General features: G+C 39.0%; 1 protein-coding gene across 8 annotated transcripts in view; it reads left to right on the top strand.

The window, feature by feature from the left end:
* LOC105380345 (neural-cadherin) overlaps nt 1–17,011 on the top strand; it is a 245,928-nt gene that overhangs the window by 41,899 nt on the left and 187,018 nt on the right. For 6 of the 8 annotated variants that reach the window (XM_048630095.1, XM_048630085.1, XM_048630093.1 and 3 more), the window contains exons 3-12: nt 1,982–1,993; nt 2,504–2,805; nt 3,466–3,602; nt 4,525–4,741; nt 5,853–6,021; nt 6,268–7,118; nt 7,274–7,465; nt 9,410–9,600; nt 11,859–12,048; nt 12,813–12,995. In XM_048630095.1, the coding sequence (XP_048486052.1) occupies nt 1,982–1,993; nt 2,504–2,805; nt 3,466–3,602; nt 4,525–4,741; nt 5,853–6,021; nt 6,268–7,118; nt 7,274–7,465; nt 9,410–9,600; nt 11,859–12,048; nt 12,813–12,995 (2,444 nt within the window). Of the gene's footprint in view, nt 1–1,981; nt 1,994–2,503; nt 2,806–3,465; nt 3,603–4,524; nt 4,742–5,852; nt 6,022–6,267; nt 7,119–7,273; nt 7,466–9,115; nt 9,307–9,409; nt 9,601–11,858; nt 12,049–12,812; nt 12,996–17,011 lie in introns of all 8 variants that reach the window. The other 2 variants (XM_048630090.1, XM_048630098.1) reach the window with 2 other exon arrangements.

Raw genomic sequence — 17,011 nt, 5'->3', positions numbered from 1 at the left:
AGGTACTACCTACATTATGGCAGATTGGTTAAAGATGCAAATTTGAAATCGGTTTAGAGCAAGTCCTTCTGCGAGGAAGGAAGAGGGCTTTACTTCGTATGTCAGATATTATTAATGGTGTTGGCGATCAGCCAATTTCATTGAATCCACTGCAGCGAGGGTCACCATTCCTTGTACAATATGTTGAGATTTCGGCTAACTTTTCAAATTTCAGTGGCTTGCTTGTGTTTTTTTATGAGGGAATTTGTGAGGGGTAGGTACTGCAACTTTAAATTTAGCAAGAAGTGGTTCGGTCGTACTTGCTAAAGTTCAGTACCTACCTCAAAACATAGTCCTTATAATACATAAAATATATCCACGTCTGGTTGAAACTCTGTCTTACCTATATACTCAGATGATACTCTCTTGCGGGGTAGGCAGATGCGATATGTAGTGAGTAGATGTGTTGCTAATTACCTGTTGTATTGTATGTATTTCAAATGAATATTTACATAGGTAATATTATATCATGTTCAGGTGAGTGCTATAAAAACATTTTAAATAGTAGCTGCATTCCACTGACTGAGGCATTCGTATACTGAAACTGTAGAAATATGTTATAACCGCAAACTACATTAGACAATAGAGATAAACGATTTCGCTACGAAAAGAAGATTAAATTAAATTTGCCTTTATTTGTATCACCCGGCATTCCGTCAACAGCTAAATAAATAACTCAGGCTTTTACAAAGAGGCTTCCGCGGGCACAAATATTATGGGCTAAATTTATACTACTGGCCATATTTACTAACGTAGATATATAGGTTTTATATATATGTATTTATGGGATTTGTGTAGGCTGTGTAGGAATGGTGAAACATTTGGCTCGTGTCCAGCGCTGGGGTATACAAACAAATGCACCCCTTGCTGCCTTCTCCATACGTTCCGCCGGGTGCCGCGGATCGTGAAGTATGGCCACCACACGAACGTTATTCTTGTTTGGCTTCCTTTATTATATGAACAAATTGCTGTAAACAGTCCAAGACACTGATTAATTTGCTCGTATTAGTCTAGGATTTGTTACCGAACGGTTTCCGCTTTCCATTCAAGGTCTCTTATTCTTTTAGAGGTCTTAATTGTCAGTCTGGCTAGGTGTAATATTGTAAAAAAACGTCATTTAGTGATTAGATCGTAGCTACACCTAATAGGGACCCAAAATATCATCAGGCACTAAACTTATCAACGAATTGAAAGATAAACAAAAGCCGAAATGACCGTTCAAGAGGCCAATTTTCTGTGTAGTTCAATTGAGTTGGTAACCTCGTACGAGCAACAACATCCGGAATAGGATTACAGCAAACGGCGGATTTATTCTGAGGATTTACCGAATCTCCGAGGGACGACAAAGATATGGCAATGTTTGATAATGTTGGTTATTTGTAGTCTGACCGCAAAGCACACTGCGAAAGATGTTTAGGCACATGTGTTACTGCATTGGTAAATAATAGTTCTGCCCGCAAACACATGTTTGAAAGCAATAAAACTAATTTCATGGGGATATAAACGGGTGTGTTCAAAATGTACTTAATGGTTGCATCGTGTACAAGTGAACATGCTCCGTTAGAGGTACCTACACAGGCAAGGAACATTACTATACACAGGCTATCTCGCATAATAATAAATGGGCGCTACGTGCCATTGTTCGATAGTGCCTCGATCAAAACACGATGTTCATACTGTTCATTGTAGGCTTTACATAAACGGTAGCGGTTTCTCTGATGGTTTTATAAATTGAAAAGCTGACCCTACTTTCTGAGAGGCTATCAATACTGCACCGCTATAAAATGAAGTAATTGAAGATGTGCCTAACATTCCGTAGCAGGATAGATTTATAGAAACAGTGGTACTAAATCTGCTATCCATACTATTAATACAAAAGGAGAGGTAATAAGAGTGCTTGTACTAATCCAATATTTTTATTTTCACGCTGCCTCAATAACAGTGGCTTTGAAATGTAAGTATTAAGGGTATGTTTATATAAATAAGTAAACGAACATAATTTAATTTTTTCAATACAATGTATTTTTGTCTGTAACATTATTAATCTTTCAGTTAATTTATTCACTTTTAATCCGAAAGGACTGAAGGATGGTAAATAATTCTTTTGTTATTCATCTTCACAAACCAGTGAAGAAAACGTTACCGTTCCCTGCCCTCCCCCTCTTAATGCTAACAATTACTTTCATCCAAATTAGCTACCATAAAAGCTCCCTCAAGCAAATATTAAAATTAAGCCAATCTTTTGAGGACAATAATCCCACTGTCGCCCGTTTTATTATTTTAAACCTTATTTTGTCAGCACCTTTTTAAATTTAAACTAAACTTTATAATGCCATAACTAACTACAAGTAATTTACAGTTCTTCCGAATTAATTTGTAAATTTGTTGTTTGGTTGATGCTATAACCGTATTTATACCCTCATTATTTATGTCAATATACAATGATTTCGTCATGATGTTCCAGACACGGACAACCAGCGCGTGATCATCCACGTGAAAGACGTGAACGACGAGCCGCCCTACTTCATCAACCGGCCGCTTCCCATGCAGACCGTGGTGCAACTGAACGCCGCCCCCAACACCCCCGTCTTCACTCTACAAGCTAGAGACCCTGACACGGACCACAATATACACTACTTCATCGTGAGGGATCGGACAGGAGGTCGCTTCGAAGTAGACGAGCGGTCTGGAGTCGTCAGGACTCGCGGCACTGATCCATTCCAGCTCGACATGGAGTATGTGCTCTACGTCAAAGCGGAAGATCAGGTAAGATATCAGTTCCTCGACAAGTATTTTAATTATATTCTGAAGGAGCTTTTGTAAGAGAGTACTCAAGCGTTTATGAAAGCCGAGAAGTCTGTTACGGATTACTTGGAAGCTCGTTTAATTGTGCTTTATTTTATTATGCTAATGGTACTCTTGGTTTTTTTGTAGTCTAGGAGATTAAATTTAATGTTGTCTACGAGAGTGGATAGATACTATAGTAGAGAGTATTATGTCGTAGCGTACCTAGACGCAGCTGCGACCCTTTTGTGTAAGCGGATGTTTAAAATTTCACTTTTAAAATTTATGAAGCCATTTCCCGTATAATGTGGTCTAGAGAGCTTTGTTTTATATAAGAAAATACATTTTCTAATCCCTGAAATACACTTAGGTAATAAGTAAAGGTTTAAACTTTGAACTTTTCTTCGCTTTATGAAGGATGTCCCATGTGATAGTGAAATGAGGATAGTGATGCAAATTTCCAAAAGTCGTCAAAAACAAGTTGAATAACGAGACGAATGTGCACTTTGAAGTGGGACACTATACTTCCGTGTGAATTTCATAATAAAATGCTATAGATGCCACACTCACATATAAATTTTACAAATTCATTTACAGCACAACATAATTGGCGATTAAATGACATTAATTTGAATATTACAGAGTGGTCGAGTAGACGAGCGCCGCTTCCAGTCGACTCCGGAAGAGCGCCTGTCCATCGTGGGCGGCAAGCGCGCGCCGCAGTTCTACCTGCCCAGCTACGAGGCCGAGATCGCTGAGAACCAGAAGAAGGACTCAGAGTAAGTCTCCTCGGCATCAGGAGGGTCACTCTGTAAACGGATAAACGAATGATCAAGAATTGTCATGCAATCGGCAGGTTAGCGCTGCGCTCCGAAGCTTCGAAAAACACAACTGCAGCAACCACGACTCTATCTAGTTGTAAGCGTTCCGATTGCGACAATTCTCGTTCGTTCATTCTTCGATTTAAAGAGTGACCCCACAGGTTCAGGAACTTGAACTCATGCAAAGAATAGAATAGGCTTCAGCCATAAGGAGTGCCACCACACTATGTAACAAGTCCTGAATAGGTCATTGCGGTATGATTACCTACATTTCATAACAGCACTGTCTGATGCCAATGTTGTTAAAAGAGATATATTATATGCAAGTGTCTAGACGTTTGGCCTAACTGATTGGAGTGCCGAGTGTTACAGACGAATAATTGAGAGTTTAATTGACCAATTTACTATTACAATGTGTGATGTAACCGACGCTTCTGATGAAAGTTCTGTGTCATTTATGCAAATTAATTTCCAAGTGTTTATTAATACATATTTGTTTTGTTGAACAACGAGCAACAAAACTTGGGTTTTTATATGATATATGTTTGTATTGAGTAGGACCCATTGCAAATTTATTTATTTAACAACTGTGATGGCTTATTCATAAATATATCTTGTAAATCTGATAAAAGCTGTAACTATGGCATTAAGCTCTTATAAAACAACATAACAACCTATCTTATTAGTATAAGAGTTATCTAGCAGATATTATTAACAAGTCTATAAAAAATCCTACCCCATATACTTAAACAAACGAGAGCACCCTTTATTTACATCTCCTTCTTACGACCGGCTTCGCGGCACACACTTAAAGCATCTTAGTTATAAACCCTAACCTTAACCCATAAATCTATAACCGTCAACCCTTTCCACCTTCCAGCATAATATCCGTGAAGGCCAAGTCGTTCGCCGACCGCGAGATCCGCTACACCCTGAAGGCTCAGGGCCAGGGCGCCGGCACTTTCAACATCGGACCCACCTCGGGCATCGTGAAGCTGGCCAAAGAACTCGACTTTGAGGACCTCAGGCAGCCCCACGTGTACTCTCTAGTGGTCACCGCTACGGAGGACTCGGGAGGATTTTCTACTTCTGTTGAGGTAATTTGTCACTACAGTTAATACATTGCGTTGCAAAAAGGGTATACTCAGCCAAAACCTATATGTGCAGCATGTTATATCAAATGTTTGGCTTAGTTATAACATGCTACATACGTAGGTTTCGGCTTAGTATACCATTTTTGCAACACCCTGTATAGGTAGAGTACCTAGAGGTATTGTTTTTATTTTTTGTATATATTCCCAATGATATTGTTATGTAAATAGACCTAAATCCCTTACAATGATATAGTTTGCTACATATGATAAAAAACAGGTGCCTCGAACATTTTCCTGGACTTTAGGCTTATTTGGCGTAACAATACATGATTGTACGACTATTTATTATACGACTGAAGGCACGCTTTATAAAATATGTAGGTGCTTATCGTTGAGTGTGCCACAGGTGTCCATCAATTAGGTGTATAGTTAAAGGCAACTGGTGCTGGCTACTTCGCTTCCCGAGACTAATGGCAGCCAGTTACAACTTCTTAATTTACTTAGTTTGTTTAACTACTTCCTCTCAAACTCGGAATAGGGACTTTGTTGATGAACTTTATTTATGGGTTTTATTGATGAAACGAAACACAGTTTTATATCTCTTTATAATGCTCGACCACATCGAGTTTGTACAAACTTCTGCTTAAAGCAATTATACATTTATCCAACATATGATCAAGTTTTAAGTGCCAATGTTTCGAAGAGGCCTATATGTGTTATTGCCTCATACCAACGTTTTAGCTTATTGCCGATCCAATGAATGATATAATATAGTGGTCTATTAGTCACCCACACTGGTGACCTTTTCGCGATGCCTACAGCGCACCCTAGGCAGTCGCAGCTGACGCTATTCTGACTCCCAATCTGACCACCAAAGGTGGCAAACCGTAATGCAGATTACCTAACTATAGGGTTACCGACACGCTGATTAGGCGAATGCTGTGACAGGCCACGCTACATAATATAAAGCAGACTAGATTGTCTGCCCTGTTGTCGCATACGCTTACTGGCTATATCTGTCATGCCTGCTCTCCCTGTACTGCCCTGTGTTATCTGCATTCCAACATACACCTAAGAAGAAAATAACCCTAACCTCCACCAATCCCCATTCCAGCTAACCATCCGAGTGACGGACGTGAACGACAACGCGCCCAAGTTCGAGCTGCCGGACTACCAGGCGCACAACGTGGACGAGGACATCCCGCTCGGCACCAGCATCCTCAAGGTCAAGGCCATGGACGCCGACTCCGGGAAGAATGCCGAGATCGAGTATCTGGTGTCCGGTGAGTCATTCACAATGTTTGATTTTTGTTAACAGAAATTTATGTAATTTATGTTTGAAGATGACTAATAGATAAAACCTACATTATTATACACTTTAAATATTAGTGATTATCCTTTAATCATGATAAATATGTAAAATGCCTGGCTTTGCCATAGGTACACAATTTTTAAAATTTTATATACCAAATGAAATTGTCTAGCTTGCTGCATTACCTGCTATAATTACGAATCTTTCATAATTCCAGATGACCACTTCAGCGTGGACTCCAACGGCATCATCACTAACAACAAGCAGCTCGATGCTGACAACAACAACGCCTACTACGAGTTCACGGTCACGGCCAAGGACAAGGGCGAGCCCGCCAAGACCGGCGCCGCCACCGTGCGGGTCTACACCAAGAACAAAAACGACGAGGAACCCAAGTTCTCGCAACAAGTATACACGCCCAATGTAGACGAAAACGCCGGCCCCAACACGCTAGTCACAACCGTAGTAGCATCCGACAAAGATGGAGATAACGTCAGATTCGGATTCGTTGGCGGAGGCACAAGCTCTGGCCAATTCGTCATAGAAGAAATAACTGGTGTCATCCGACTACACAATAAAGCTATTTCACTAGATAGAGACAAATACGAGTTAAATGTAACGGCTATGGATGATGGCGCGTGTTGCGTGAATGGAGATGCGACTATACATACGTCCACAGCAGTAGTAGTGGTGTTCATTACTGACGTGAACGACAACAAGCCGATATTCAAAGATTGCCCGACATATTTCCCTAAAGTAGAAGAAGGTGCACCGAATGGAAGCCCAGTTATAAAAGTGCATGCAACAGATGAAGATAAAGGTGTAAATGGTCAAGTAAAATATTCTATAGTCCAGCAGCCTAATCAAAAAGGAACTAAATTCACAGTAGATGAAGAAACTGGGGAAGTATCGACGAATAAAGTGTTTGACAGAGAAGGGGACGATGGCAAGTTTGTTTCAGTGACAGTGAAGGCCACCGACCAAGGTGAACCCTCACTCGAAGGTGTGTGCTCGTTTACTGTCGAGATCACCGATGTGAATGACAATCCGCCACTGTTTGACAGACAAGTAAGCAAGTTCTTTTTATTACCACTTTAGACCTTAGACCACGTAAAATCAAATTAATGTTTTGACCGGTGGTTGCATGATTCACGTGTATGGCTTGCAATTTGTGTATACTTTTGAACAATTCACGCTTCAAATGTTCTCTTCTATTATTTCAGAAATATGTGGAAAATGTAAAACAGGATGCCAGTATTGGCACAAATATTTTGAGAGTATCAGCATCTGATGAGGATGCTGATAACAATGGAGCTATAGTTTACACATTGAGTGCTCCTTACAATCCTGCTGATATTGAATACTTTGAGATTCAGCCTGAATCAGGCTGGATCGTATTAAAGAAGCCTCTAGACGTAAGTATTCTCAGTTATTATCAACAACCCCTATCAACTAATCGAATAGTATGCTCGTGTCAAGTGTGACGAATGAATGAGATAAACTTTTACTGAAGTTTGGTGGATGAGTGCTACCTACAAGCCCTAGGATTCTAATTGGCACTGTTTGAGTTGTTTACGATGTAAATAGTTCTAAATTTCTGCTACTGTATACATATTGCTGTGACGGCGAGAAATCCTGGCTATGAGGAGTAGTTGTCCATTGAACGGTGCTGCGCGGCGCTCGGGCGTGCTAGCGGCGGCCCGGGCGAGCTCGGGGATGTTCGGGCGAGCTCGGCAGCGGAGAGGGGCCGCCGCGGCTGCCGTCGACCGCTTGTTCTTCTTACAGCACAATTAGTTTCAGTTGCCGCCAGGGCCGGCTCCGCACAATATGATCAGTTAACATGTTTATTTCCGCAGCACCGTCTTGCATTAACTATTATCTTACTGATAAATACGACTAGTGTAATATATACTAAATTACAAACATAAACTGTTGTAAATAATTCACCGTTGAAACTTATGTTTAGTTCTAAAACATGTACAGTTTACGTACGAGCACTTCTGTATATTCCGCACCGACTAGTTTTGAAGTTTATTTTATTCTGAGTAAATAATCGATTGATTTGAGAAGCTTACGCTTTTAAATACCTTTCTGTATTATATGTACATGTTTTGTTACTAATCTCTGTTGTGCTGCGGGTGCAGACTGTGGCAGTTCGAGCCTGCCCTCTTCCTTCCCGATCTGCTAGTCGACTCAGCCACGCCCATCATCTAATAGATCATCGTGATAATGTTTCATATTTTTTACAGGGTGCCAGTTTTCTATATTATAAATTGTGTATAATATTGTTAGTTTATAATATGAGGGTGGGCAGATTGCCCGCAAGGCAGTTTGGCCACCTTGCCAGTTGTGACATATTCCTTCTGTGAAAGGGGCAACGTTCTTTGATCCAAATTGTACAGTAAATATACCGTAACGTCCATCGTTTGTAATATATTTCACCTCAATGAGTGTCGTTTCGTTGTAGTCGATAGAGGTCACTAGAAACCCTCTTATGACAATCTGACCTTTCCGCCATGTCTTGTATGCGAAGCTGCATGCACTGCCTGCTTTTTGTTTAGTTCCTTTACTTTTATTTTATTAGTTTAGTTTTAATTATTGTAAAAAGTACTTAAGTAATAATGTACAGTTTGTGTTTTTCCTTCATGTACAGAAAACTTGTATGATACCATAAGAATTTGATTTCCAATTTTTTTCTCGCACAATCTTCAATATTGGCTACATCGAGTTGTAAGCGTAGCGACAGCACGGGGCGCGAGGAGACGCCTGCTAGTTGTATACTACTGTTCTCTACTTTCACTGCAATGTTTCTTCGTTTACTTTTGTTCAGCTTAGGAATGACTGAGTGACGACTGTATGAATACTTTAATTACTTCTTGATGATAATATATCCCTTACAGCCAATATAGATTTTTCGATTTTACAATGAAAGTGGATGATCTATAATTTGTTTTAAGTACTTACTTAATTGTTTTGTTTATTAGAGATGAGTATTATGTGTTGTACATTTGAGTTGTGTTTATTATGTTTTATTTGGCCCCGCTGACCTCTGCCCGTGTCTCTAGCGCGACAGGTATCGCCTGCGCGTGCGCGCGTCCGACCGGGGCGACCCGCCCTCCTCGGCAGACGTGGACGTTGAGTTAGACGTGGTAGACAGGAACAATAAGCCCCCCATCTGGGACAAGACCACGTATGGCCCCGTTCACATCAAAGAGAATGTCACAGTGGGTACCGTAGTGACCAGTGTGAAAGCAAGGTTGGTATAAGGCGCCGCGGGCCCCCGGGCCCGCCGCTCCTCCACTTCGTAACACTACTAACGACGTGGTTTTGTCTGTTTCCATCGACTCTTTTCCCGCTAGCGAGAAACGTACAAGTTGGAGGCTATGGCTCAAGACAAGGGCTTCCCGCCCTTGTCCCGAACCGTGGAGGTCCAGATAGACGTAGTGGATCGCGCTAACAATCCCCCCGTTTGGGATCACACCGTGTACGGCCCGATCTACATTCGAGAGAATTTGCCCGTCGGCGCCAAAGTGGTGTCCGTGAAAGCAAGGTGCGTTAGTACAGCGGCAGCGGGCGACGCACGCGGCCCGACTCACCTGCACGCCGCGGCGCGGGGCGTGCCCCCCTGCCCCCGCCCCACCCGGCCCCACACCCCACCCCACACGCCTCGCGCCGCGTCCGCTCATGTCTCGTTATATTTTGCCATCACTTGGTGATCAGTACTGTTGATGTCCGTGACTGCGCATCGCCACGAACACTCGCGATCTTGCTCTGAATCACCAGCGTGCGTTAGATGGGTGCACTGCTTACGTGGAACGGGGATCACCTACAACGGAATTGTTGCCCAAAAATATCGCAGAGGCTTATCCATTTTGGATCTGTAATTTTTGTATTTCCTTGATCATATTTATGAGACTATAATATGAACACTAAAAATATTGGTAGCTATTGATACTTTTGGACAGCATGAAGTTGGGGTTAAATTGGTTGTTTCGAATCGTCTGTGTTGATGGTATTGTGCATGTAGGATGGAGCATCATAAATCAACAAATTTATAAGTAGGTATCAAAGTAAAGTCGTAGAAACTTTAGGAATCTCTTTCGCATGATTTGAATGAGAATTTGTTCGATCATTTATCAGAGTCATAATTATGTTTATGTTGTCAGTAATTATTGTGTAGCTGTTGAATAAAGGTGATATTTTATTTTTATAAAATTTTATACTTGGGGTAGTTGGGTTGATTTAAGATAATTACTTAATATCATCTACATAGCATCTCAGCTGCATCTCAGTTTAAAGTTTCTTTAAAATGGTTAACAAGGGAACTAAAAAAAACTGAAAAACAAACATTTAACTACTGAGCTGAAATTTTTAAGTTAATAAAAGATTCATTTTGAATTAACCCTATAGGGTAAAATACTCAATTAGGTATGACCGTATGACGGAAAATAAGTTGATGTCTTATTTGCATCTTCTGAAACGATAATATTTTTTTCATAACTAATTACCTACTTAGTAAAAGTCTGGTGTAGGGTGTAGGGAAGTAAGTATCTTCATCTAAACCGTTATGGACTTGTATTTCTTTTTCAAATAAGTAGTTTCAAGCTAGCCAGTCCCCACTAGTAGAGTTTTAGATCAATTTAGCTTTAAACACAAGGCCATAACGTGACTTTAATACTATAAAATTCAGTTAAATTTACATGATGTGGTAATAGTAAACCATCTCAAAACCACTTCAAATGCATCATCTAAATAATAATTGTCGGGTCTTCGCATCTTTTATTTCTTGTGGCATTTTAATATTCACTGAACATGCAATTGGCGTATCCACACTGTGATGTCTATCTGTTCGTCCTAAACCCACACTTTCAGACTCACCCATGGAGTTAAGATGAAACCATTACTAACTCACATAAACTAATATTTATTAATTTAATTTGGGTTACTTACTTTGTTGTGTATCTTTAGAGCAAGCGATTTATTAGTGAATGTTGATCCGACTGTCATGAGTAGGTACTTACCTATGTATTTGTTAATTTCTTGCTTAATTCAGTATTTTGGGGTCAAGTCGTGTTGGTAGCGGGCCTTAAAGATCACACAATAGAGTAGGACTGACTTATTTATTTTTTCATTCGGGTAATTTTCATTCCGAAAACTTATTTGCAACCATTTTGTATTTAATTAATTGATAATGTTTACGATCGTATGTGATTCGTACTAAGTTTAAAATGTGTACCTACTTATATTACGTGGCTACTAATTTCTGAACTAAACTTTTAATTTTTTATGGTTGCAAAGAAGTTTTTATTTCATTGACTTCATAAATTCATTTTTGATTTAGTAATTTATAATATTTACCGACCTACTTAATCGTGTTTTTATTAAAATTTAGAGGAACTTGAGCATAATGAAAAAATCTACGTTTTATTGAGTAAAGTAGTAGTTAAATGTATCAATTGAATGTTGTCTTGTGTTAGAGAGAGGGGCGAATAAAAATTTAGGTATTCGATTTACAACTAAGATTTTTATCGTGTAACTCCACATAATTTAAATACAGTACCTACTCATCTACAGGTACATAAAACAGAGTTTTGTCCGAGAAACAGATACTTCTTTTCAAATCACATACTTAAGTAAATGTAATAAGTGTAAGAAATGTAGGCTTGTGTCCTGCAAATGTTATTATGTTTCAGTAAATGTCTATCGTTTATTTTTGTTCACCCCTAAATGTTAGCAGTCAATGTCCGTAGTATGATCGTATTTGGCCCAATTTCTTTGCAATATGTTAATATATTTTTCTACTTTCAGCTCGGGCATCGAAAACAATCCCACAGTATTTTACCGGCTCATGCCAGGCTCTACCGCACAGACAAACAAATTTCACACGTTTTATCTACAACAAAGAGCTGATAATGGATTCACGTGGGCCGACATTAAAGTTAATCACCCCTTGGACTATGAAAGCATCAAAGAGTACAATCTTACTATTCGGGTTGAGGTAAGGATTTATCACATTATCATTGTTACCGACATAGCAGCTATTCAATGGTAGTGCATTCTTAAGTTAAATCACTTCATTACTTGGTGGAATCCTTTTCAATCCACTTGCTTATCAAATGATTGTTTGGACTTGCCTATGTAGAGGTACATCTATTTTATTCTGGAAGGCAGTAAGTAATGTTCCTGGACATGGTTCTCGTGAGAGGAACCTTTCTACTAACATAATATTTAATCGTCTGTATGTCAGTCGGTAGAGTCACTAGACGTCCACTTCCAAGGAGCGCCACAGAAAACGGTCCCTGACATTTTTCATCTGAACCAGCCACTACACACGGGTATCTGTTTAAATCGTCAGGTGGTAAAAGAAAATAAAAAAAATTTCGGCTTGTAGATGAGGTTAATTCTTATTATGAGATTAATGCATTCCATAATAATATGTAATCTCACACCATAGACTTAGTATATACTAAGTATACTAAGGGCGTCTTGCACAACAAAGTTAAATAAAATTAAATCTATGACCTCTTGCTCTGACATTATACTGTCAGAGCAAGAGACAAACTATTTAACTTTGTTGTGCAAGACGCCCTAAGTATAGTATATACTAAGTCTATGTCTCACACACGGCCATCGGACCCCAAGCTAGGCAGAGCAGAACCTGTAATGTGGGTATAGACAGCTGATATATTCACACAGAATAGGTACATATTAACACCGAGACCCGAGAATATTAATTTAATTCCACCATTCCTCATTAAACAGAACAACGGAGCACAACAACTGGCTTCAGAAGCGACGGTGTTCATCATGCTCGAAGACGTAAACGACGAGATCCCGCTGTTCACGGAGAGAGAGCAGGAGACCGTGCTGGAGGGAGAGCCGATAGGGACCAAGGTCACGCAGGTCAACGCGATAGACAAGGACGGCACGTTCCCGAATAACCAGGTGAGTTTGTGTAGATTTTTTAACCTCTTGAATGCCGGGAAATCAGGCACAATATACAGAAGATACAGATACTGGCGTCCGAGGCGATGGTGTTCATCATTCTCGAAGACGTCAAAGATGAGCTCCCGATGTTCACGGAGCGCGACCAGAGCCCGTAGCTAGCATAAATTTTCATCGTGAACGTGAAGTAAAATTCATCGAGTAATTTTTAATGTAAATATGAACAGCGCCCCAGGTTGTCGGTAGTAGAACTAAAATTGTCATACAAAATTACTCGATTAATTTTACTTCACGTTCACGATGAAAATTTATGCTATGGGCTCAGAGCATATAATATTGATTTTGGGGTTCTCTGGTTCCCTAACAATTAAAAATAATAATGAGTTATTTTAGTGTCGCTTTTTTCGTACATACGATCGAATTTACAAGTTTCATAACACACCTGAACACACCTACCATGCAATTTTGTCATATAGTAACTTTTTCTGTTGTCAAATAGACGAACTATGTGGCGCCATCTATTGATGTTCTTGTACTTCTTATCCTCAACATTTTCCTCAGTAAGCGCCACCTAGTTGTCAGCTTCAGCGACTGAAAGCTTTGTCGCGTAGAGCTTTTACTTAAAACACAAAGACCCACAAAAGCTTTAGTAACATCAGCTTTCCTTCAGTTTCGTATTTACAATATAGAGGGCTCTGTATTATAAGACCAAAAATTGTGACTCGTATTTTGATAGAAAATAAAAGGTTATTATGAACAAAGGGAAAACTTTTCCCGTGGGCATTCCTAGAGATAATGATGAATTATAATATTTATAATGATGATGGCGCAAAGGTTCTACCTTTTATAGCATAAAATTTATTTGCCTAATCTCGTATTGCATTGTAACGTTTGGTCAAAATCTCGGTCTAGACCCTGGGAAAGAACATAGGCTAAGCGAAGCGCGCGGGAACAGCTAGTAATATACATATAATATTAATATTATAAATGCGAAAGTAACTATGTCTGTCGGTCTGTTACTCTTTCACGCCAAAACTACTGAACGGATTTGAATGAAATTTGGTATACATACGGTCTAGACCCTGGGAAAAAACATAGGCTACTTTTTATCCCGGAATTCCCACGGGAAAACTTTTTAAGGCGAAGCGAAGCGCGCGGGAACAGCTAGTACTTAATATAGTATTTATATTAAAACAATATTAGGAGAAACAAGATACCTATACAAACATAAATTTGAGGAAACGAGACTTAGGTGTTTCTAGATTGTGCCAAAAGAGTTTTAGACGAAACGAGTCTTATGCCACATAAGTTTTGGCTAAGTGACGATTCGGCTAAATAAGTTTAGACCATACGAGTTATGCGAAACGAGATTTTAGCAATAAAGATTAGGCTAGATGAGGGGAACCCTGGCGCAAAAAAACGGTTTACTATAAACATACTTACTCAAATATTCTCCCTTCATAATACGAGTTGGTGTGACTACGATCATATAAAAATATTTGATTATTATGATGTGGGTTTTTTATTAAACTCTACATCGGTTTGATAGATGACCAATTCATCGAGAGTCTGTGAGAAACGGTGTCTCGGTCATATCATATCATTATCACATTTCATAAAGTTCAGTTAGCCCTTTATAAGTAATTTCTCGTTATTAGCCAAGGTTATTAGTTATTAGTGTCAGTTATGTTATAAATCTCTTCTTCATAGTTTCCAAGTACATACTACATAATATTTTAATTTAAAAGTTTTCACCCCTGTCTGCTTTATAAATGGGACACCCTTTGTAACTGGTTGGTATGAAAACCAAATGGTGCGGTGTAGTAAAAGTCGAGTACCTATTATTGGGAGAGTAGACCTTCAAGATTAGGGTTCTTAATGGTTTGGCTAGGCGCCAGACAAATTGTCTTATATGCTTGTGTGCCACGCCTAGGCGCCTGACACCGCTTAACGAGAGTCATGTACTTGGGAATTAATGATATCTTAGTTCGATAACTAACTTAGCGTGCTCACATAGTAAATATGAGAATATCACAGAATTCCACGGCATAACACCATTGAACCATGTTTGGTGACAAACAAATAAATATTATCCGATCGACATTACATTGGTCAAATAAGATAAATGCGAGAATTGGGTGTTGAAATAAATCTATGACTATGTATATGTGTTGTGATGTGGTATATTATATCTATTGTGATAAGAATTTTAGAAAAAAAAACGTAATGCTATTTATTCATGAATTCTATTCAAGGCGTATGCTTACTTTTTATTTCTAAAATTCTTATAGAGCCGAGACCCCTGTATTCACTGTAATATGTGGGCAATGGGCATCCTCTAAAACTGGGTTATTGGCATAATCTCCACGATTCGCCGACGACGGGTGGGGATAGTTCGCAAGCCCACAATATACAAATATTTAACATCCAAGTCCCGAGAGCAAATACATACATTTCTTTAAACAAATACCTTCCTCTGCTCGCTAGGTTAACCAAGTCGATTGAAATATCCAGAAAAAAGAAATCCATTCTACCATGTTTACCACCTATACCTACAAAAAACCTTCAGTAAAATTATCTACTAAAAAAAACCCTCTTTCCTCATCCAAAGACCCAATAATTACTTCAGGAAGGTCAAAGCTAATTCACTTTCACTCATCGTTTCACATTTCACGTGTCGTTGTTACGTACGTAGGTACTAATAAATTGGAGACGTGGAGAACAAACCCAAATAATGGCCCAAATAGCTAAGCTAGGCGTAAATGGGACAAATAAATTGGATAAAATTACGAAAGGTTCAACCTTAGCTCCGTTACTAATCAGTTTATTGTACCCGGGAACCCATAAGTGGCCCGGCGCCTGATTTTGATCTGTATCTCGCGATCAGCCAATTGGTTAGTTGTAAGCCATATTTTAGTTGTGACAAGAAATTATTGTATTTAACTAGTTCTCCGGTAAAAGCTATTGAATGCTGAAATTTTTTCGTTATTTTCCTGATACCTACAACTTTTTTTTTTGGCTGCTGTGGTCAATATTAGATATTTATTATTTTCAGTTTGAGCCCCCAGGCGCCTCGAATTTATCTACGTACTCGTATGTAAGCATGTGTCTTTGTCCTATGCTCCTATGATATAAATGTTACATATTTCATCACGCGTCTGCTTTTTTCGCGTCTAACAGTCATCAATCTGCGCTCGGATGTACGTTACATTTATCCATTCTTATCTCGGTGCCTTTCTTAAGCACGACGGCTTATATTCTTGAGAGTCAGTTTAAACATTTTTATTTATTACCCTTTCTTCGATGAGAGGGTTTCATTCATTAAAAAAACAACCTAGTTTTGTTTTTGGGCGTGTCCGTTCTGGCTGAATAGCCTTATTATTACGGAAAAAGTATGTGTGAGTAAGTTATGATTGAGAGACAACATCAATTCAAATGACCAAACAATTTATTTTTAATCCTATAGGATGCTTATAATCCTATAAGCATAGATTAAAAAACCTTAATAAAAGTGAACTATCCAGTGAATTTTAATGTATCTAGTCAGCGGCAGCGCTGCCATCACATTTTCTAAGAACTCGTCGCCGCTCCTTTGAATCCTTGCTAATTTCCGAACGTATGGAAAACTAATAATTGAACGCAGATCGCTTTGTGCCGCCAGTTCCCTTTAACTTTTAATTAGTTTTGTGGGCCCCAGTCTTAACGCACGGCTATTTGTATTGGCTGTAAGTGGGGATCAGGAAACATTTTATTGTTTTAGTTTTAAACGAAATTGATTGAAAATACGGTTTCAGTTTGAAAACCGAAATTGTTTTTTTATTCTTACAAAAAAAACCGTATTTAGCTATAATTTGTTAGTTTTTTTATTAAATATATAATTGTGTAGGTAGTTCTAATATCCCAAACGCTGGCCGTAATTGAGATTTTAATAAAACGATCAATTTACCTACATCCATGAAAGTTAAAAAAGCAATTTGCGTACGCTTATTAATTTTAAGTAATTTGATTTGCGGCGG

The sequence above is a fragment of the Plutella xylostella genome, chromosome 4 (genome assembly GCF_932276165.1).
Source record: "Plutella xylostella chromosome 4, ilPluXylo3.1, whole genome shotgun sequence".
NCBI lineage: Eukaryota > Metazoa > Arthropoda > Insecta > Lepidoptera > Plutellidae > Plutella > Plutella xylostella.
The sequence above is the reverse complement of the archived record's forward strand: the minus strand, read 5'-3'. Positions and strand labels throughout refer to the sequence as shown.